At 48.2% G+C, this 22,335-nt stretch overlaps 1 protein-coding gene across 9 annotated transcripts in view; it reads left to right on the forward strand.

The window, feature by feature from the left end:
* LOC143501301 (nesprin-1-like) overlaps positions 1–22,305 on the forward strand; it is an 80,546-nt gene extending 58,241 nt beyond the window's left edge. For 5 of the 9 annotated variants that reach the window (XM_076994958.1, XM_076994957.1, XM_076994961.1 and 2 more), the window contains 48 exons: positions 118–218; positions 515–659; positions 760–891; positions 995–1,144; positions 1,259–1,468; positions 1,576–1,677; positions 1,756–1,875; positions 2,000–2,200; positions 2,299–2,472; positions 2,719–2,850; positions 3,124–3,320; positions 3,590–3,722; positions 3,971–4,153; positions 4,354–4,503; positions 4,646–4,822; positions 4,905–5,060; positions 5,161–5,316; positions 5,424–5,594; positions 5,708–5,841; positions 5,924–6,128; positions 6,444–6,626; positions 6,718–6,864; positions 6,971–7,125; positions 7,530–7,677; positions 7,812–7,906; positions 8,079–8,313; positions 8,569–8,763; positions 8,894–9,019; positions 10,112–10,267; positions 10,988–11,146; positions 11,423–11,589; positions 11,683–11,845; positions 12,023–12,210; positions 12,596–12,746; positions 13,066–13,248; positions 13,468–13,605; positions 13,727–13,918; positions 14,813–15,119; positions 15,429–15,497; positions 16,640–16,782; positions 17,126–17,252; positions 17,467–17,720; positions 17,904–18,104; positions 18,264–18,392; positions 18,513–18,725; positions 18,830–18,922; positions 19,733–19,791; positions 21,259–22,305. In XM_076994958.1, coding sequence (XP_076851073.1) covers positions 118–218; positions 515–659; positions 760–891; positions 995–1,144; positions 1,259–1,468; positions 1,576–1,677; positions 1,756–1,875; positions 2,000–2,200; positions 2,299–2,472; positions 2,719–2,850; positions 3,124–3,320; positions 3,590–3,722; positions 3,971–4,153; positions 4,354–4,503; positions 4,646–4,822; positions 4,905–5,060; positions 5,161–5,316; positions 5,424–5,594; positions 5,708–5,841; positions 5,924–6,128; positions 6,444–6,626; positions 6,718–6,864; positions 6,971–7,125; positions 7,530–7,677; positions 7,812–7,906; positions 8,079–8,313; positions 8,569–8,763; positions 8,894–9,019; positions 10,112–10,267; positions 10,988–11,146; positions 11,423–11,589; positions 11,683–11,845; positions 12,023–12,210; positions 12,596–12,746; positions 13,066–13,248; positions 13,468–13,605; positions 13,727–13,918; positions 14,813–15,119; positions 15,429–15,497; positions 16,640–16,782; positions 17,126–17,252; positions 17,467–17,720; positions 17,904–18,104; positions 18,264–18,392; positions 18,513–18,725; positions 18,830–18,922; positions 19,733–19,791; positions 21,259–21,508 — 7,755 coding nt within the window. In that variant the 3' untranslated portion in view covers positions 21,509–22,305. The remainder of the gene's footprint in view (positions 1–117; positions 219–514; positions 660–759; positions 892–994; positions 1,145–1,258; positions 1,469–1,575; positions 1,678–1,755; positions 1,876–1,999; positions 2,201–2,298; positions 2,473–2,718; positions 2,851–3,123; positions 3,321–3,589; positions 3,723–3,970; positions 4,154–4,353; positions 4,504–4,645; positions 4,823–4,904; positions 5,061–5,160; positions 5,317–5,423; positions 5,595–5,707; positions 5,842–5,923; positions 6,129–6,443; positions 6,627–6,717; positions 6,865–6,970; positions 7,126–7,529; positions 7,678–7,811; positions 7,907–8,078; positions 8,314–8,568; positions 8,764–8,893; positions 9,020–10,111; positions 10,268–10,987; positions 11,147–11,422; positions 11,590–11,682; positions 11,846–12,022; positions 12,211–12,595; positions 12,747–13,065; positions 13,249–13,467; positions 13,606–13,726; positions 13,919–14,812; positions 15,120–15,428; positions 15,498–16,639; positions 16,783–17,125; positions 17,253–17,466; positions 17,721–17,903; positions 18,105–18,263; positions 18,393–18,512; positions 18,726–18,829; positions 18,923–19,732; positions 19,792–21,258) is intronic. The other 4 variants (XM_076994964.1, XM_076994960.1, XM_076994963.1 and 1 more) reach the window with 3 other exon arrangements.
* The last annotated feature ends 30 nt before the right edge of the window (positions 22,306–22,335 follow it).

The raw sequence follows: 22,335 nt of genomic DNA on the forward strand, positions 1-22,335 counted from the left end.
AGAAACTACTCACATTACACACTTTGTGCGATTTTTACAAACAGGACAGCAAGTGCTCGCCCTTGTTTTAACCGGTATGATTAAGAATATTAAACTAAAAATGCGTTATGTGATAAGGAGCTCGAGGAGCAGTTGGCGGAACAGAAGAAGCTGCTGAAGTCGGTGGCGAGCCGTGGAGAAGCGATCCTCACCCAGCGGGCTTCACCCAGCAGGCCCAGGTACTGCCTCGGCCCCGTTAGGCTTGGCCAATAGGCTTCCTCCAAAGCTGCCTAACACATTGAATGGTTTCACTATTTTTCACCAAAATGGGCTCACTGTTTTCTACACTCACTTCACTTGACTGGGTCTGTACCGAGCGATAGGCTTTCTGTTTAGTCACATGCGTGTATGTTATGGCTATCTCCCTACCTTCTCTCCTGTAAGCCATGTCTCTAGATGTCTCTGTTGTTTCTCCACCAGGCTGTGAGCATAACTCTTTGTCTTTAACACACACTCTGTGCCTCACACTCTATAGCGTGAGTGAGATCCTCAGTCCAGAGCAGGAGCTGGAGGTCCAGGTTGCACCCAGCTGCATACACAGATGGGAGAGCCTGAGGAAAGACCTGACCACCAAACTGCATCTCCTCCAGGGCAGCCTGGAGCAGGACTCCAAGCACCCGGTACTAGAGAGTATTCTAGCGAGCACCTGCAGGTGCTTTGGCTCTGTTAGCACAGTCCAATAGAGGGCAGCAGTGTTATGACAGTGACTGTTCCCACCAGGTTTATTCCAGAACTGCTCGAGTGAGCACCTCTGCTCCTGTGTTGAGAGGAGAGGCCCAGGACAAGTCCACCGTAAGAGGCTTATACAGCGAGCTCAGGCAGGCTGCAGGCGACCCCTCCACCCACTCTCAGGTAATCCCGCTTGCCCTGCTGCCCCCTGCTACGCCCGGACCCCGCTGTGTGTGTTGGGGGGTGGTGTATGCTGCTGTAGCATCTCCCGCTGCCGTGTGTGCAGGTGGCAGAAGGCGGAGGCGTCCAGATGGAGCAGCAGCTGTACTGCGCCGTCACCGCTACCTCGTCCTGGCTGGACGGGGTGGAAAACGCTCTGTTCTCCGGGCCCGTGCTTCTGACAGAAAACGCAGAGACACAACTGTCCAACCACGAGGTCAGCCGTCTTCCACTGTCAGAATGGCTGTTGAAATGATGGCCGAGTTACCAAGAAATCTCAAAGCATCTCAAATGTTTATTTTACTGACTTTCTGACTTGCGTGATTTGCAGGCTTTAGGAAAAGATGTGGCCGAGGTCTCCAGAGAGGTGAGCAGCAGCCAAGCCCTGTTAGGGGGCGCTGTGGGCTTCAGTGCAGAGGAGCATGCCCTCATGGAGGAAACCCTAGGCTGCCTGTCTCGGCGATTGGGAGCGCTGGACTCAGCTGTGGAGCAGCGATGTGTCACCATGAGGAGCAGGATGCAGTCACTCGCTGCCTTCCAGGTCAATGTTGGACCAATCAGAGGAGCCCATTTAAAATGTCTGACTTTACAGTCACTGAGATCACTAGGTATTAATACCTCATGTATTATTTGTTTTGTTCTTCACAGACTGAGCTGAAGATCCTCTTTTCAGCTCTTAGCGAGAGCAAGTTCCAGATTTTACAGAAACTTGCAGAGACCCTCAACCACCCAGCCACAAAACAGCTGGAGGTACAGGACAAATCTGACTGTACATCCATACTGGAGAGATTGTCATTACAAGTTGCTTACATGATGGTGTCTAATTAGACCATTGCAGAAGCTGAAGAGATCCTGAGGGAGTTTGAGCAAAAAATCACAGATCTGAAAAGCAGAGGAATGGAACTGCAGCCCGATCAGATTTCCACCAATCAGCTGCTGAAGCTCCAGGTGTGTGTTCAGTTTTTAATGTGCATGAAACAGTTTGGTTAGAACAGAACTACTGTTCGAGGGAGATCTGATGTACTCTGGAGGCCGATCTCGTGACGTTTTCCCTGTGTGCCATGTTTTGTAGGACACGTATGAGGAGCTGGTGATGATGGTGGGTTCACGGCGCAGTGGACTAAACCAGAACTTGGCTCTGAAGAGCCAGTACGAGCGAGCACTACAAGACCTGCTGGATCTGGTAGACACCGCTCAGGACAAGATGGCTGCAGGCGAGAAGATAATCGCAGGCTCTGTGGAAGAAGTCCAGAGTCTGTTAGACAAACACAAGGCAAGCTACTGTGTTCAGACACTGTTCTTTAACAGTTGTAGCATATATAGTAAATGTTAAATTAAGTTTTGTTTGTTTGTTTTTTCTTACTTTTCCAGGAATTCTTTCAAGGATTAGAGTGGCACATGGTCCTGACTGAGACGTTCTACAAGAAAATTAGTGCCTTTGTTGTACCTCAAGAAAGCCAAGTTCTAGAGGAGACCCTGGCCCAGGCTCAGGGCATCCTGAAGACGGCTCACAGGAGAGGAGTGGAGCTGGAATACATTCTGGAAGTGAGCGACAAGCTGAGTTAGCATAGCAGGGACTCCTATCTGAAGCAATTATGAATTAAGCAATTGCTAATTGATCTGCATGTTTGTGCATCTGTGTGTGTGTGTGTGTGTGCATGCGTGTGTGTGTGCGCGTGTGTGTGTGCGTGTGCGTGCGCATGCGTGCGCATGCGTGCGTGCATGTGTGTGCGCGCGCGTGTGCGTGTGTGTGTGTGTGTGTGTGTGTGTGTGTGCTCGGTTCTTCACCAGACATGGAGCCGTCTTGTCCTGGATTACCAGTGTCTGTACAGACATCTAGAGACGGTGGAGGGAAGGATGCCTGCTATCCCACTGCTGGAAGAGACAGAGGAGAAGCTGATTGAGAGAATAACTCTCTGTCAGGTACATTAACACGGTCACGTTCAACAAAGCTGTTTTCTGTGCATATATCTTTATATTATATGACATCAGATCTGTATGGAGTATGATTTGATGTGATTTAGGATTTGTGAACCTGGTATGTAGGGTACACCAGACCCCATCTGCCAACACACCTCATTCAGACTAAAAGGCCTGGTCCAGGTGCTCTGGAAACTTCATCAGAGCACAATGTGAAGCAGCTCTGATGGTCTGACAGATGTTGATTAATGGTGATCTCATCTTCTTGCCATCCAGGACCTGAAATCCATCCTGACGGAGCACCAGCACAAGCTGCATCAGGTGCTGGAGGAGGGCAAGCGGCTGCTGCAGTGTGTGGCCTGCCACACTCTGGAGAACCAGCTCACCCTGCTGGGCGAGCACTGGCTGAGCAACACCAGCAGCATCAGCAAGGAGCTACAGCAGCTGGAGTCACTGCTGAAACACTGGACCAGGTCCAGCCCCCAGCACATCAGCACTCTAGGACTAATAATACATCAAAAATAAAACAAAACAACAGCTAGCTACTTCACCCCTATAGGATAACCTACTCCCTACAGTACTGTAATGAACTTAGGAGTGATAGAATCGAATCTAATAATATAAGAAACTAATCTTCTATCAACTGTGTAGCCAGTGGTCTTAGGGGTTAGAAGTACACTATGGCCTAGTGCAGATTTGATTTGTTTCAGGAATAATGGTGTGTGGTGTCCGTGTTGCTCAGGTATCAGAGTGAATCTGCTGAGCTGAACCAGTGGCTGCAGGACGCCCTGGAAAACCTGGAGTTCTGGAGCACTCAGTCCGTGATAGTGCCTGAGGGCCAGGAGACGGTTCGGGATCACCTCTCATCTTTCCTGGTTAGTACCAATTCACCGCACCGTCACCATGGTCGGCTGTTCCCAAGGACTTTACCAGCTAAACTGCTCAAGCTAAACTGCTGACTGAGTGCACGTCATGCTGAATCTTAAACTTAATTTCCCCTAAATGTTCACGATTTTATATTTATGTAGGGCTGTGGTCTCGAAATGTACATTTATATCCCCTTCACTTTAGTCCACTGGACTAAATGGTGTGTGTGATGCATCCACCCATGTTCTTCCTGCAGGAGTTCAGTAAGGAGGTGGAGGCGCGCTCCTCCTTGAAGAGCTCGGTGCTGAGTGAGGGTGGGCAGCTCCTGAGGCTGAAGAAGGCGGACACGGGGGTGCTGCGCTCGGAGCTGGCACGGGTGGAGGCCCAGTGGACAGAGCTCCTCACACGAATCCCCACCGTGCAGGAGAAGCTCCACCAGGTAGCGTCCTGCACCGCACTGCAGTGTTCCTCCAAACTTGTCTTGCAGACTCTAAAGAACTGGACAAATGCCCTTTCGCAGTCTTCTGGCCATGAGCGGATGGAGGCTCTCTGTCTTATTCAGCGGGAGATCTTTCTTTCCTTAGTGTTTATTTCAGCGTGCCCTGCCGAGCTAATGGTGGATTCATGTTTCTTCCTCAGTCACAAATGGACAAGCTGGCATCCCGGCATGCCATCACCGAGCTGGTGAACTGGATCTCACTGATGGAGAGAGTGATAGAAGAGGATGACGAAAACATGAAAGGAGCCGTGGGGTCAAAGGTCATCCAGGGGTACCTGCAGAGGTACAAGGTAGGTTTCCTGGATAGTGTTTGTCACTAACATCAACATAGATCAAATTTTTTTAAATGTACAGGTGACCTTATAGGGTTTGTTGGTGACTCTCACAGATAATGGTTCTTCAATGACTAATCGTTCCTCCCTCCTTCTGTAGGGATTCCGCGTGGACGTGAACTGCAAGCAGCTGACGGTGGACTTTGTGAACCAGTCGGTGGTGCAGCTGGGCGGGCAGGACGTGGAGAACAAGCGCAGCGATAAGACGGACTTGGCCGAGAAGTTGGGAGCCATGAACCGACGCTGGCAGATCCTGCAGGCTCACATCAGCGAGAGGGTGAGGCCTCTCGTACGCTTCTGTGCTCCAGAGCAGCAATCCAGCAAACGATCCCGCTGACCTGTTTGAGGGATTCTTTCAGGTCCAGTACCTGGAGGGCCTGCTGGAGTCCTGGCTGGAGTACGAGAGCAGCATTCAGAGCCTGAAGACCTGGTTCTCCGCCCAGGAAGAGCTTCTGAAGAGGAAACACAGGATCGAGGATCTCTCCTCGGTGCAGAACGCCCTGAAGGACTGCCAGGTAAGAGCTCCTTTACGCCGTCCGCAAAACAAACGACTGGCGTGAGCTCTGTATGCGCCACAACAAACGTTCTCCCACTGTCTCTGTAATATGTACACAGGAAATGGAGGAAATGGTTAAAGAGAAGGAGCGGGAGGTAGAGAGAGTGGAAGAGCAGGCCTGCGCCCTCGTCCAGAACAAGACGGACGAGGCCTGCGCCGTCGTCATGGAAACCCTTCAGGCGCTGAACCACACCTGGGCGAACCTTGACCACTTGGTACGTTCTTTTACCGATCTTTAAATTTGGTTTCTGCTCGTCCTGTTTCGGCTTTATAAGCGCCGAGCATGCGTGTTTGTAGTAAAGCTGGCGTGTGGGCTTCGCAGATAGGGCAACTGAAGATCAGCCTCAGGTCTGTGTCTGACCAGTGGAGTCAGTACAAGCAGGCGGCGGAGGATATCAACGGCTCCCTGACGGAGGGCAGATACTGCGTGTCTCGCTTCCGTCTGCTCACTGGCTCTCTGGAGGCCGTGCAGCTCCAGGTGGACAGCTTGCAGGTGGGCTTGCCTCCGACACGCACCGGACATTGACTTTGCTGTCTAGCGTTGAATTAGCTTTTTTCCTAACGGAATGAAAAAATTGTCGTGGTCCTTGTCGTCATGTGCGTCAGACCCTGCGCGAGGAGCTGGAGAAGCAGGAGAACAGCTTGAGGAGGTTCGGAGCCATTACGCACCAGCTGCTGGAGGAGTGTCACCCGTCTGTGTCGGACTCGCTCAACAACGCCCTCAAAGACGTCAACGGCAGGTAGGAAACGCCGGGGCGAGGCGCGGCTACGTTGCCGGAGCGGCTCTGAACGCGCGTTAGCGGTTGTTTCTGTGTAACTCAGGCGGGGCAGCCTGCTAGAGGAGATAGCGGAGCGTCTGAAGAGCAGCCGGGCCCTGTTGCAGCTCTGGCAGAGCTACAGGGAGCTGTATAAACAGAGCAGCGACAGCATCGGCAACCTGGAGGAGAGAGGCGAGCAGCTGCTGAAGATAGCTGGCCAGAAAGACATCTCAGAGGACGAGGTGTCCACCTGGATCCAGGACTGTGCCGTACGTGAGACACAGCCGCTGGCCTTCGGTTGTGCGGCCGCCCTCGCAACTACACCTCTACATTTATTTTACCCAATAAAGAATTAAATGTGGACTTTAAATAGCTTGAATTTATTGGTACTTAATTCCCTGCTCTGTAGAGTGATTCATAGGCGTGAGTGAAATGTAGGTGGTGCGTGAGAGTTGAGGTTAATGTTTATAATCTCAACTCCAGTGTGTTAAGCAGGCCTAAACATATTTCAGACATATAATGGTCATTATCCTCATAAGTGGGACTCATCTCGTGTACTGTGGTCCCACCCTTTGGTCCTGCAGGAGTTGCTGCGAGCCCGGGCCCCGGTCCAGGCCTCTCTGCAGGTCCTCCTGGAGCTGGGGGAGCAGCTCAAACAGCAGGTGGACACGTCTGCTGCCGCCTCCATCCAGTCAGACCACCTGTCCCTCTCCCAGCGCCTGGGCTCCATGGAGCAGGCTCTCAACCGCCAGCAGGCCGCCCTGCAGGTCAGACCGCCCGCACTGCGCCATGGAAATGCGGTAGGCAGAGGCTGCAAAGGGGCATGGTGGTTGTAAGAGCTGCAACGTTTCCTTACAGGCAGGAGTGCAGGACTACGAGACCTTCAACGAACAACTGGACACTCTGGGCCGGTGGATAGCTGAGGCTACAGAGACACTGCAGGGTCAGGACCCCAACGGCTCTTCTGACCTTCCCGTCATCCAGGAACGCATGGAGGAGCTGAAGGTGCACCAGCCTTAATCAAACACCCCAAACAATGACACAGATCACACCGTGTGTTACATCCGCGTCAGCCCTGACTGAGGTTGTTTTGTTGACTGTCCCGATGCAGAGACAGATGCTGAAGTTCAGTAGCATGGCTCCAGACCTGGAGCGTCTGAATGAGCTGGGCTACAGACTGCCCCTCAACGACTCGGAGATCAAGCGTGTGCAGAACCTGAACAGGACCTGGGCCAACACATCGGCTCAGACCACTGAGAGATTTAGGTCAGACTGATTTAACACCATCCAGTTATGAAGTATAGCATTTTGGTTTGTAGAAGCTAACAGCTTTACAGTCACTGTAAAATTGTTAGCTTTACAGTCACTGTAAAATTGTTAGCTTTACAGTCACTGTAAAATAGTGTAAAATAGCTTTACGGTCACTTTAAAGCTTATATCTTATGGTTAATGTAATGTAAAGTTAGCTTATATATCATAGTTCATGTAATGTAAAGTTAGCATATACAGTATATCATATACAGTCATTCTAATGCCTCCTCACACCACAGGGATTTCTGGTACCTCTGTATTTACGACCGCAGTTAAAGCCTGCTTTGAACCTTGTGCTCTAGGACACAAATATTTCTGAGGAGTTTTTTTTAAATACGGTGACTATGTTTCGTCTGCAGTAAGCTACAGGCCGCTCTGCTGCAGCAGCAGACATTCCTGGAGAAGTGTGAGACATGGATGGAGTTCCTGGTGCAGACTGAGGAGAAGCTGGCTGTGGAGATCTCTGGAAATTTCCAGAGCTTGATGGAGCAGCAGAGAGCCCATGAGGTTAGCTCCAGTCAGGGATAATGCAGCGACATTACGCCCCTTTGCGCCCTATACTGTGCAGTTGTGGTTTGGTTTTCTAACGCTTGCATATGTATAAATATCCTTGCATATGTTCTGCGTGTTTTCTAATGTAGTTGTTCCAGGCAGAAATGTTTAGCCGACAGCAGATTCTTCACTCCATCATCAGCGATGGGCAGCGCATGCTCGAGCAAGGGCAGGTGGATGACAGGTGAGCAGTCTTAATCTGAATCATCCTCACCTCCTAATTATACAGATTAGGACATTAGTGAGATCATTTGTTCAACTCTCAAGTTTCGTGTGGATAGTCAGAGTCAGACATGCAAGCAGCCTTCATCCATAAAGCACACGGGGACCGACTCCATCTCCTCTCCCGTCTCCAGAGATGAGTTCAAGCTGAAGTTGGCGCTGCTCAGTAACCAGTGGCAGGGGGTGGTGCGGCGGGCGCAGCAGAGGCGGGGCATCATAGACAGCCTGATCCGCCAGTGGCAGCGCTACAGGGAGATGGTGGAAAAGCTGCGCAAATGGCTGTGGGAGGTGTCCACGCAGACGGAGGCCCTTCAGCCCGGAGCTTTGGTTCCCCTGCAGAGGGCCCGAGCCATGCTGGACGCAGTGCAGGTAAACAGAACCTCATACCTCATACCTCATACCTCCTCAACGTCTCCCTAGAGCAGAGCCCATACAGCAAATGACGGGAGTGTCATTTCTGTGATTTAAAGCGGACATTTTGTAATGTGTAAGTATTTTGAAAGTAGTTTTGTGAGGCTAAGGTAATCAGCAGGTCCAGTTCATTTCTGAACGTTAAAAGTGATTTGTTTGGTCCATGAGCTTCTACTACTGCTGCCCCCTGCTGACGGTGTGTTGTCCCCACAGCTAAAGGAGAAGGTTGTGCAGAGGCAGCAGGGCAGCTACATCCTGACGGTGGAGGCTGGTAGGCAGCTGCTCCTGTCTGCGGACGGCCGGACGGAGGCCGCACTGCAGGACGAACTGCTCAGCATACAAGAGCAATGGAGGCACGCCAACATTTGCCTGGAGGAGCAGAAGAGAGAGCTGGCTGTGCTCCTCAAGGTGCAGCCCTGCGCCTCATCACAGCCCTCTGTGCTGGTTTATGCTCACATTACTGTGCACTAGCAAAGTAACTATGTTAGAAAGAAGTAGTTCATGATGGGTTCATGGTGCAGGGGTTGTCTGTGTGCAGGACTGGCAGAGATGTGAGGAAGGTCTGGGTGGATCTCTGGAGAAACTACGAGCCTTTAAGCGTCAGCTCTCTCTGCCTCTGCCAGACCACCACGAGGAACTGCAGGCGGAGCAGATGCGGTGCAAGGTGATCCTGGTCTGGCCCTCCAGGCCCACCTCACGAGTTTAATATATTTTGATGTTTTATACTCGTACATTTTTTGCTAATGAATGTTTATTTGAGTAAACTGTATTTCTCTACAGTGTTCTGGGTGACCTCCATTTTCTGGGTGACGTGTGTTCTATGTAACCTCAGTATTTTGGGTTACCTCTGTGTTCTGTGTTACCTCAGTGTTCTGGGTTACCTCTGTGTTACCTCAGTAATCTGGGTTACCTCAGTGTTCTGGGTTCCCTCAGTGTTCTGGGTTACCTCTGTGTTACCTCAGTAATCTGGGCTACCTCTGTGTTACCTCAGTGTTCTGTGTTACCTCAGTGTTCTGTGTTACCTCAGTGTTCTGGGTTCCCTCAGTGTTCTGGGTTACCTCTGTGTTACCTCAGTAATCTGGGCTACCTCTGTGTTACCTCAGTGTTCTGTGTTACCTCAGTGTTCTGTGTAACATCAGTAATCTGGGTTACCTCAGTGTTCTGGGTTACCTCTGTGTTACCTCAGTAATCTGGGTTACCTCAGTGTTCTGGGTTACCTCTGTGTTACCTCAGTAATCTGGGTTATCTCTGTGTTACCTCAGTGTTCTGAGTTACCTCAGTGTTCTGTGTAACATCAGTGTTCTGAGTTACCTCTACATTCTCATTATGAAACATCTTCACAGCAAACAGAAAGAGAGCTTGGCCCTGGAATTGATACTAACAACATTTGTGTCTGTGTAATGTGAAACTTTAAATGAGTATATTAAAAGTAATGCAATTAAATAGAAATCTAGTTAAGTACATCGATTTAGTTAAATACAAAATGTAGTTATGTACATCTGGAACTTTTTTATTTGAAACTGGACTCCTGCTTCTCCTGGACTCCTGGCAGCAGTGAGCAAGGCCAGTCTCAGCAGACAAGACCTTAGTGTGCAGCTCATTTTAAGTTAGTTTAAGTTAGCATAGAAGCAAAAATATTAAATATCCAAACATTCTTTGCAAATACTCATTACCCAGAATGCCACACGGCAGCCTATGACAGATTGCTTTGCACCAGCCCTGTTCAGAACGTGTCTGACCTGTCGCTGAACTGCAGGACTTGGAGAGCACGTTCGATGGCTGGACGGAGGACCTGGCCCACCTGACCGTGCTGCGGGAGTCTCTCTCCAGCCACATCAGCACCGAGGACCTGTGTGTGCTGCAGGAACGCATCGAGATGCTGCACCGCCAGTGGGAGGAGATCTGCCACCAGGTACAGGAAGACTGGACACTGAACACCATCATAATGTATCACAGTGCTTACATAGTTCAGCTATAGGTGATGTACATATGTGTATAATGCAAAACTTGCTGCACAAGGCCTGGTAGCACTGTTGCACCGTGTGTGAGTTCATTCTCTAAACAACGCTGTGGTGTAGATGTGAAAGATCACAGTACATTCTCACTCGAGATACAATATCTCAGTCTGCTGAATGTCAGACAAACCTCTGAAACGGTCTGTTAAAATTGTGGTAAAATGACATGGTACTGATAGCTGATTTTGTGTTTCTGTAAATACTGTGAAGGTGACAGTTTTAAGTCCACAGTTAAGTAAAATGTTCTGAGGACTAATTGGTCTTGAGACTGAGAGACAGATGCAAAGGGCTTTTCCTGTCAGCTTGCCTGTGTAGCATCCGTTGCGTGAGCCTGTAGACCACAGGATGTGTGCAAGCTTTCAGAATAACACCCTAAAAAATAGATACTGATTGATACCACCTGAAGAAATGCAGTTTGACATTTTTATTTTTCATTTCTTGCTGTTTCCTCCCAGCCCTGGTGAAGGTGTGCTTTACAGTCACACGAACGGAGTAAAGAAAGAAAGGACGCGCAAATCTTAACGTGTGATTTGTATGGGTTGTACATGCGCACACACCGAACTGCGCACCTCAGGCAGAACGTCCTCATTCTCGTGTGTGTGTGTGTGTGTGTACAGCTGTCTGTGCGCAGGCAGAGGCTGAGTGAGAAGCTGAGCGAGTGGGCCGTCTTTAACGAGCGGTACCGGGAGCTGTCCGACTGGCTCACTCGCATGGAGAGCAAGGTCTCCCAGAACGGTGACATCAGCATTGAAGACATGATCGAGAAACTCCGAAAGGTACGTCTCTCGCCGTTACGTTCGTGGAAACCGGCAGCGTTTTCCTCGCCACAAAACGGCACTTTTCACACACGCCTGAATTCACACAGCATTCACAAGCCGCTGCTGCTAACATTATGCGTCGCTATCAGCTATTAGCTCCTCCCTGTAAGAATGTGACTGACGTTTAAGATTCAATCACCTGCTGCACTCCTAGCCATCTGTCAGCATTAACCCATCAGTGCACGTGTGCGCACGGGTGTGGATGTGTGTACAAATGTACGTATTTGTCATCAGGACTACCAGGAGGAGCTGGCGGTAGCACAGGAGGACAAGCAGCATCTGGAGCAGCTTGGCAAGCGTTTGGTCTGCGCCAGCAATGAGACCAAAGCCTCGGAGATCGAGCACAAGCTGAGCAAGGTCGGCGAGCGCTGGCAGCACCTCCTGGACCTCATTGGAGCCAGGTAACAGCACACAGCACAGGGCCTCCAGCCAGACAATGGCGCCAGCACTGTGTTTTCGCATGTGTGGGTCTAATGCTCCCATGTGAAAACCAGGACGAAGAAGCTGCGTGAGACTCTGGTGGCGGTGCAGCAGCTGGATAAGAACATGAGCAGCCTGCGCACGTGGCTGGCCCACATCGAGACCGAGCTGGCACGCCCCATCGTCTACGACACCTGCGACTTTCAGGAGATCCAGAGGAAACTGGACCTGCAGCAGGTACGGCTACACCACCGTCGTTTACCCTCCTCCGTCTCTGTAACTCTCTTCCCCCTCTGCTCCAACAGTCTCCAACTCTCTCCATTTTTAAAAGTAACCTTAAAATACATTTTGTGAATGTCCAACTGTGTGCATGTGTGTGCGCGCGCGCGTGTGTGTGTGTGTGTGTGTGTTCAGGAGCTGCAGAGGGACATAGAGAAACACAGCACAGGCGTGGCCTCTGTGTTGAACCTGTGCGAGGTGCTTCTGCACGACTGTGATGCATGTGCCACAGACGCGGAGTGCGACTCCATCCAGCAGGCCACACGCAGCCTGGACCGGCGCTGGAGAACCATCTGCGCCATGTCCATGGAGAGGAGACTCAAGTACGCACAGCTCCTCACCTTACAGTTCCACACACACTTAATGTGACACTTCCACCCATCTGGTGTATAGTCTACTATAATTACTACGGTATTGCAGCATGCTTTAACTTAGTTCAGTGGTTTTATGAAATATTCATATTCTTCATTATGATGTGATGTGGAGATATAGAACACAAGATTATCAGCATTCGCATTAGCACACTGCCTCAGCAGCCAAAGTTATTCTTTATAGGTGTAATTAATATATAGTTATCTGTAAATAGTGTAATTACTGTTGTGTTACAAGAGGCCTGTCATGAAGATTAAGGACACGGCTGTGAACATTAGAAGTTAGTGGTGAACATTGTCAACCTCTTGTTCTTCTGAATAACTTTTCTCATCATAGGATTGAGGAGACATGGCGTCTTTGGCAGAAGTTTTTGGATGACTTTTCCAACTTTGAGGAATGGCTGTCCTCATCGGAGAGGACAGCTGCCCTGCCAAACTCTGCCGGTGTCCTGTACACAGTTGCCAAGGAAGAACTGAAGAAATTTGAGGTGAGACTCAGACCAGACCAGAGCAGAGGCTAGTGTTTCAACCCCTCATGCTAGCCTTTGCCCATATCCTCTGGTAGTTCTATATGGAGGATGAAACTGAAATAGGATTTTAAAAGTTTCTAAAAGTGTATTACTAATCAGACCTCATACTATGCAGCTTCAGTTCTTATTAATTGAGTTTATCAGTTGCTAATCTGGTGAGCTAATAAGAAAGACAGTGAAGAGTGAGAAGAGAGAAGAGTGAGACTCCAGATTATGCGGTTGGATCTAGTTGTTGGCAGGACTTAAAGGGTTAAAGAATATCATTACTCTCTGACAGGTTTTTCAGCGGCAGGTGCATGAGAGCTTGACCCAGCTGGAGCTGATCAATAAGCAGTACCGACGTCTGGCCCGGGAGAACCGCACCGACGTGGCCTGTCGCCTGCGTCAGATGGCCCACGATGGCAACCTGCGCTGGGACAACCTGCAGAGACGCGTGGCTGCCATCCTGCGTCGGCTCAAGGTACGCACACCCACACTCCCTTCAGACGGAGACCACCACCCCACGGCCTGACGCCTGGCTCTGAGCATGGACTAAATCATGCCTAATGAGTTTATGTTAAAGAAATCTTAAGTTTGTTCCAAACACATGTGTATAGTATTAAAATAATATGCGACTAGTCATCTTAAATGTCATTCTGCAGGAAGGTGTCTTTTTCATTTGAACTGTTCGCTCTTGCAGCACTTTATTAGTCAGAGGGAGGAGTTTGAGACGGCCCGAGACAGCATACTGGTGTGGCTGACTGAGATGGACCTCCAGCTGACCAACATTGAGCACTTCTCCGAGTGTGACGTCCAAGCCAAACTCAAACAGCTTAGGGTGAGCCACCTCCGTCCACTCGCTCTCAGCTCGGGTGACTGCGGGCGATTTGCGTACTATAATTTCCAGTTTGTCTCGTTTGCCTGGTCTGATCCATCTCCTTTTACTTTCTCCCGAGCAGGCGTTCCAGCAGGAGATCTCTCTGAACACAGCCAGGACGGAGCACATCTTCCACCACGGGGAGGCGCTGATAGAGAAGAGTGAGCCCCTTGATGCCGCCGTCATAGAGGAGGAGCTGGAGGAGCTGCAGCGCTACTGCCAGGAGGTGTTTGGACGAGTGGAGCGCTACTATAAGAAACTCACCCGCCTACCGGTAAAGCTAAAGGCTTACTGAAGCCTTACCCCCTTACCTACAGGCTTACTGAAGCCTTACCTCCTTACCTACAGGCTTACTGAAGCCTTACCTCCTTACCTACAGGCTTACTGAAGCCTTACCCCCTTACCTACAGGCTTACTGAAGCCTTACCTCCTTATCTACAGGCTTACTGAAGCCTTACCTCCTTACCTACAGGCTTACTGAAGCCTTACCTCCTTACCTACAGGCTTACTGAAGCCTTACCCCCTTACCTACAGGTTTACTGAAGCCTTACCCCCTTACCTACAGGCTTACTGAAGCCTTACCCCCTTACCTACAGGCTTACTGAACCTTTACCTCCTTATCTACAGGCTTACTGAAGCCTTACCTCCTTACCTACAGGTTTACTGAAGCCTTACCCCCTTACCTACAGGCTTACTGAACCTTTACCTCCTTATCCACAGGCTTACTGAACCTTTACCTCCTTATCTACAGGCTTACTGAAGCCTTACCTCCTTACCTACAGGCTTACTGAAGCCTTACCCCCTTACCTACAGGCTTACTGAACCTTTACCTCCTTATCTACAGGCTTACTGAAGCCTTACCTCCTTACCTACAGGCTTACTGAAGCCTTACCCCCTTACCTACAGGCTTACTGAAGCCTTACCCCCTTACCTACAGGCTTACTGAAGCCATACCCCCTTACCTACAGGCTTACTGAACCTTTACCTCCTTATCTACAGGCTTACTGAACCCTTACTTATAGCAGTAATATCAGAAGCATAGATATCTGATAAGGTCCTAAGTTGTTAAGTTTGTACGAGGTAAATTTTAGGTTGCCCTGTTGTAGCTTTGGCTTTTCTCATTGTAGTCTGATATGTTTTCAAACGTGTGCTTTGCTTGTATTTTCAGCTTGCAGACGACGACCTTTCCTGCTCAGACCTGGACGAGGCAGGCGAGGCGTCCAGCCTCCTGTGGAGCGAACGCCCGGGTGACGGTCTTCTCTCCTCCAGCCGCTCCGCCTCGCTGGCTGCCCCCCCGCGGGCGGAGTGCTCGGGCCGGGACACCCCAGCCAGCGTGGACTCCATCCCCCTGGAGTGGGACCACGACTATGACCTGAGCCACGGCCCCGAGAGTGCAGGCAGGGTCCTGGCCTCGGAGCGGGGCGAGGAGGGAGAGGACGGCGCACGCCCCGAGGGCGAGGCCTCGGGACTCTCAGGTCAGTCTGGGCTTTGGCCTAAGCCTGCTGTGAATGCCCCAAAGGCCTATGAATATGGGTGTTTAAACCAGCCTTTAAGGTCGTGTAGCGCCATCTTTATCTTAATTATGAATGAATCTGACTTACAAAAATATACTGAGCTCATCAACAAGAACATTATAGGTGCATTTTTAGATGGAGCACGTATCAGATTCCCTACAGCTGAAGATGGTATCTAAATATGAACTGTTTTAGACGCGCTGCCGAAACCATTCTACATATACCGTATGTACTGTATGTACCGTATGTACTGTATGTGTCTCTTCCCAGATGTAGAGATCCCAGAGAGCCCTGAAGCATATGTAAAGTTAACAGAGCAAACTCTGAGCTCGACCTCTGGTAGGCAACGTTGGCCACAGCATGCTGGACTGGGGAGCACATATTAACCCAACCAACACCCCCTGAAAATCTGATTAATCACTTCTAACCCCTTAACAGCCAAATCTTGGCACACAGCCAGTTTTTGCAGTCGTGACCTTTTTTTAACCTCCTTCCTTTGCTTTGTCTAACCTCTTTCCTTCTTTTTTGCTCTGGGTTGATTTACATGCTTTAATCTACTGCATGTTCTACAGAGGTTTGTGATGAGGAGAGACTGATGATTATTGAGATCATTTCATTCTGTTTCAGCACCATACAGGTTTCCTAAGGGTGCTTTTCATTTTCTTTGTTTTGTGTCTGTGTTTCCCAAACACATGGGTATTATTCACAATAACTTACTAAAGCAACTTGGCATGATCTCTTAAAACAGCAATAGGTCAGTTTGATGCCTAAATCAGTGTTGAATTAATATATATATATATATATATATATATATATATATATATATATATATATATATATATATATATATATATATATATATATATATTATGTGATAAACATGTTTGTCGTTATGCAGGGGTGGGGACCCTCCAGCCTGCGGGCCATATACGGTTGAGTGGAGGGCCACACCTGGCCCTGTTATGTCCATGCCCTAGATTTTTAGTGGCAAAATGTCAATATTGAGCGCAAAGAGCTGAAGCTATTCTGCAGATGAGGGTGTGAAGGAGTGTGTGCTTGCTGCCCTAGTGCTAGTGCCAGAACATTTCGGCCTTTCCAGCCCCGTCAGACCACACTGGAAAAGATATTGCAAAAGATATTACGAATATCTAACTTTATATACTGTAATCAGTATGTGTTTATTACATCCCTATTTGTTGGCTGTATGTAACTTTGCTGCAACCTGTGGCCCATAACCAGCTATGATAATTTTAATTTGACCCCCAGTGGAAAAAATGCTCCCCACCCCTGTCATCATAGAGGGTCAGAACCTCAGAACCTGTTATGAATAATCCCCACAAATATATTTCTGCTTCAAGTACCAGAAATTAATATTTTATTTATTTTATTGAAAGATGGATACAAGCTACAGTCCTTGTGCCTGTGTCAAACTTCAATGGCAGATTTTTTGGACTTTGATGGTAATGACTGCATCTCTGCAGGAGACGGAGCTTTTCTGGAGACACACTTCCGTCACCTGGCCAAGGCCCTGGACACCAGCAGATTCCACCTGCAGCAGACGGAGAACCTCATCCGCAGCCGCACGCCCACCGGGCCCGAGTTGGACGCGTCCTACGTGGGCTACGTGAGTCCTGCAGAGGCCTTAGGGCTCTGTGTTCTTGCAGGCTCAAGAACAAGGCCCAGGCAGGGCCCAGGCAGGGCCCAATTTTCAGAATTTTGCAGAGTGACATATAAGTTTCATCTATATTTTATTTTCTCCATATTACACATGGCATACCTACTATGGTAATACAGAAACCATATTTGGATTCAGCATGCAAAAATACATAATAAATAGATATTTTCTGCAGGAAGCACTCTCACTGTTCTCCAGGGTAATTGTGTGGTGTGACTACCTAGGCTGTAAGTGATTCTGGTAGAGGTAAACTTTCCTTGAGCAACGTGAGCATGTTTCTGTGTTTCTGCAGATGCGGTTGCTGGGTGAGTGTCGTGGCAGCATTGACACACTGAAGAGGGTCGGCTTTGAGCTGAAGGACGAGGAAGACAAGCTGTCTGGCTTTGTGAACCCAAACAGCTCAGAATCCCAGACTTCAGGTACTCAAAAACACATATAATACTCTCACATCACACTTTTAATAGTAAATATAATATACTTAATATTATAATTAAGGTTCATAATGTTTAGTAGTGGTGATGCACAGTGAATGTACTGTATATGTTTTCTGTGACACATTTTTAACATTGACAAAAATATGCAGTCCGTTTGTAGTCCATGGTCTCTGGAGCTCTGAGGTGCTGCTGTCTCCAGGTGTGATCGAGCGCTGGGAGCTCCTGCAGGCCCAGGCTCTCAGCAAAGAGCTACGCATAAAGCAGAACCTACAACAGTGGCAGCAGTTCAACTCGGACCTGAACAGCATCTGGAACTGGCTGGAGCGGGCAGAGGCGGAGCTGGAGCAGGCAGGGGCGGAGTCAAGGCAGGCAGGGGCGGAACCGGAGCAGCAGAGCCGGCTGGATGCCAGCGCCGACATCCAAGCCATCGAGCTGCGCATCAAGAATCTCAAGGTCAGCCCCTCCAGACATGTCTGCTGGGAACGGCCGCTTACCACACGAATGGTGGCCTTAGCCCTTACATCGACTCAAATAACTTTATTAATATGAAATGAGACGTGATGGGAGACAGAGTTCAAATCTCCAGCCGAAACGTCCAGAACGGTGCCGGTAACGGAGCTTTCCAATCTGCTGTAGGGCTTGCAGAAGGCTGTGGACAAGCGCAAGGCCATCGTGTTGTCCATCAACCTGTGCAGCTCTGAGTTTGTGCAGTCGGACAGCGGCGAGACGCAGCAGCTGCAGGCTCGGCTCAGGGAGATGAACAACCGGTGGGAGAGGCTGAACAGCGCGCTGGGCGAGTGGAGGAGCTCTCTGCAGGACGCCCTGATGCAGTGCCAGGCAAGTCTGTCGGCTCTTACTGCAAACTCACAGGGTATTGCAGTAATTCACAGTTCGATTGGCATGAAAGGTATTTTGCTCTGTCTGTGTCTCCAATGAAAGTGATATATAGTTTATATATCATTATGTACTGAACTATATATGCGTTGTGTCCTGAAGGACTTCCATGAAATGAGTCACGGCCTTCTTCTGTGGCTGGAGAATATTGATCGCAGGAGGAATGAGATTGTCCCGATCGATCATAGCCAGGACAGCGACACTCTGCAGGAGCACCACAAAACCCTCTCGGTACGACACGTTATGCTGGTTTATAAATATTGCGGAGCCCAATATGCGCTTGTGTAAATGCAGTTCTGGAGTAGTTCCAGTCTTGGGCAGGACTTATTCCTCTGTGCTTGCTCTCTCCAGCAAATCCGACGGGAGCTGCTGGACTCACAGCTGAAGGTGGCGTCCCTGCAGGACATGTCCCTACAGCTGCTCGTCCATGCGGAGGGCAGCGACTGTCTGGAGGCCAAGGAGAAGGTGCATGTTATTGGGAACCGCCTCAAACTGCTCCTGAAGGAGGTGACGCGAGCCATCAGAGAGCTGGAGAAGACTCTAGACATTACCAGCAGTCAGCAGGTCAGCGCCTCGGTTCAGCTGACACATACATTCATTCCTTTGAAACATATTTGGATAAAACTGATGCATACTGTACATACCTTTCATTATGTTTAATCTGCTAGGATTTGTCATCTTGGTCTTCCGCTGATGAACTGGACACGTCGGGATCTCTGAGTCCTGTCTCGGGACGGAGCACTCCGAGTCGGCAGCGATCGGTAACGCGTTGTCCTGATCTGGCGGGTATGGGGTAGCGTTCTGGCGGGTAGGGGGTAGTAGCTCTGCAAGGATGAAAGTCTTTTGTCACGTGAAGGCAATGGATGTTCACTCGTGCCCCCACTGCCCCAGGAACCTGCTCCACAGACACGCTTGACACTCAGTATAGTCTTGGTGTCCTTCGGCATAGATCCCAGTGCCCACGCCCATATCCCACATACCCCAGTGCCCACGCCCATATCCCGCATACCCCATCACCACTTCAGCACTCAAGGTCTGATTCCTCCTCTCTTCTACTTGACTCCAGTGCCACTTTCTCCAAACCGATTTCTCATTTGATGTGGACACCCCCCACCCCCATTTAGTCTGCCTCATTTAGTCATTTAGCTCTTCAGCACATTTTCTTCTTATTCATGGTCCTTGTAGACACCCTCGATTCTCTAATGTCCACAGAAAACTGGTTCTGATATAAATACTTAATGCTGGCCTCACTTTGTCTTTAAAATGTAGGAAACCAGACAGTTTTAAATTGTCTGAGTTAATTCTTATTTTTTAATCTAGCCCTCCAGCAAGGATCTTTTGCAACATTATGCTTTGAAGAACCAGTTTCTTTGAAGGACAACTTTGTTTGAAGAAAACGTTTCTTTGCTTCCCTAGAATGTCCCTCCCACTCATTCGATTTTCTTCCTGAGCATCCGTTTAGGTTTCTGTCAGTAGCTTTGCTAGATGTATTAGAATCAGAATCAGACTTAATTGCACAGACTGAAACATTCTTTCTTTCTTTTACTCCCCCCCCTGTTCATTGCAAACAGCAACAGGGCAAAAGTAGTCTCTCCAAGGCTGGAGCTTCTGTGAGCAGTGCACGTCGCAGGTACCTGTCTCCTGGTTTCTAGAACATTAGGAAGAGCTCAGCCTGTGATCTGATATTTCACAGTTCCGTCACTGTGTCTGGGTTGATTTGAAGTTTTACTAAGACCTGTATGACTAAAGCTCCTTAGCTTAGTCAAATCACCTCAATCAACTTAGGTGCTAGTGACTGAAAAAACATACCTGATTTTGAATTGTACAAGTGAATTTGAACATTTTATATATAGTTTTTTTTAGAAACAGCTTAGACTAGAAATCTCAGATGTCACCAACAGGAGGCCATGCACCAGAAAAGTATACTATACTCCTCAAGGAGTACATTCAGTTACTGTCACAGCGCACTTTACTATGCATTTATTATTTCTGCTTATACTCTGTGGCTGAAAAAAAAAATTGTTATTGGCTACTTGCTTGCTGAGCAACTGTTTCATCGTCCGCGTAGCCAGCAAGCGTCTGCAATGAACAGCGTCGCAGCAGAGGTCTGTGGCGTTCTCCTCCTCTCTTTCCTGTGTCACATCTTCTCAATGACTAATCCTCCATCTTCTTCCCCCTACAATCTGCCATCTGTGCTTCAGTCCTCTCAGGTGTCCATTTGTGGAGAATAGAAGGGCGTGTTTGGGGCAGTGCTGAGCAGTCATAACAGTGCTGTTTAATAGGCGTACTGGGTGTGAGGAGAGATGCTTTCAAATGGCATTTTGTGTCAAATACAAAACATGCAGACCTACTTTGGCTATATAATGACATAAATTGAGATGATCAAGTCTCATTTTTTTTAAACTACATGAAAAATTAAGCTTTGTTTTACATAGTGTTCAATTTCTCAGATCTCATTTTTTCAGTATCCAGACTGAGATGTTGAACAATGCCTAGTTGCCTCACGTGATTGTAATGTTTTTGGCTTTAATCTGATACACACTGAACAGCATGAATAGTGAGCCGTTATCTCGCATCAGTTCAATGTTTAGTTTGTATCTTCACAGTAAATTCTGCCGTTATCAAAGAACTGCTTGAAATGCTTTTCCAGTACACACTGCTAGGCAGCTTCCTCTCCTTGGCATGTACTGTAATTCCTCTCTAACTATATGGCAGGATGTGGAGGAGAAACACTCATTTAAGGTGGTTCCCTCACTTCTAAGTAAAAGCTTGCATCTCACTTAAGCTAACTCTGTCTGTCAGGCCTGACCAGCTTAAGCGTTCTCTGTTAATAAAGTAGCAGCCTGCATTTGCTAAGATAGAACCATATCAATTCTACCTGATGGTGCATGGACTTTTGATTAGGCAAGTATGGATATATACATACAAATCCCTGAAATCTGAAAAGCACACATATTTGACATTGTAAATGTTTAGATATTCAAAACTGTAGTTCACAGGATACTTCAGAACTATACAAATAGATAGTCCAACTGATGTGTATGAATGCTGCAACTGGGCCTTCCTATGTGATCTGCTATGTCCATGATGTGAGCAGGTCTCCCAGCGGCGTTGGATCCGGTTCCTCCCCTTCTGAGGAGGCGGAGTCATGGTCCTGGTGCGGACGCTTCCTGCGGCGTGTCCTCTGGACCTCACTACCTCTGCAGCTGCTCCTCCTGCTGCTACTGGCGGCCACGACCTGCCTGGTGCCCGCGTACCAGGACGACTACAGCTGCACACACTCGAACACCTTCACCCACTCCTTCCATCCTACGCTCAGTTACACCCACGGGCCTCCACCTGTGTGAGCGTTTCTGGAACACTGATGTCTCATAGATGTTACTCTGCCTAGACAACTAACACCACTACACTGGCAGCCAAAGCCGACTACTCTGTCTTTGTGTAGCTAAACACAGCTGCTAGGTTTACATCTAATGTAGATATTAAGAAGAAGCTTGTTGCACTGAAAATTAATACCATAAATAATAATGGTAAGACAGATGGTTGTTGGTTATGCACTGCAAGATAGGCAGACATTAATGGTATTAATACAGATCTTCCAAATTAAAAAAAAGCAGAAAAAGATATTTATCAAAGTATTTTGACTGATTATCAGTGGATGTTCACTGTGGATTAGTCCTGTTGGAAATACTGGTTCATGACCAGTTCATGTGACAAAGCTGTAATATTTTTCCCTCTTCTTTTTTAATCATGAAAAGTACTGAGTTGACTTGGTGATATAGATATAGTCTTTGGAATTACTTAGAAAGAATGGAATACTTGTAAAATAACATTTTAAAGAACTATATATTGCAACTATTTTTTATATGTATTTTTGGCATGTGATATTATTTTGCTTTTAAAGTTGTTCATTGTTTTTCTCGATTTGTCATTGTTAAACTTTAACTAACCTGCTATATCAAAGTTAAATGTCAGATATTCAGTATTGTATGGAAAATCATGGATACCATAGATATATTATCTATGTACAGTTTGCTAAGGCCTAGGAAACCTTTGCATTGAAAATAGAGATGCTATATAAACTTGTTTTTTATTATCCTATTAGCCCAAAACAAAAATATTAAAAAATAAAAAGTTGCTGATATTTTGAGTTCTGTTTATTTGGTGTGGATAC

The sequence above is a fragment of the Brachyhypopomus gauderio genome, unplaced genomic scaffold (genome assembly GCF_052324685.1).
Source record: "Brachyhypopomus gauderio isolate BG-103 unplaced genomic scaffold, BGAUD_0.2 sc168, whole genome shotgun sequence".
NCBI lineage: Eukaryota > Metazoa > Chordata > Actinopteri > Gymnotiformes > Hypopomidae > Brachyhypopomus > Brachyhypopomus gauderio.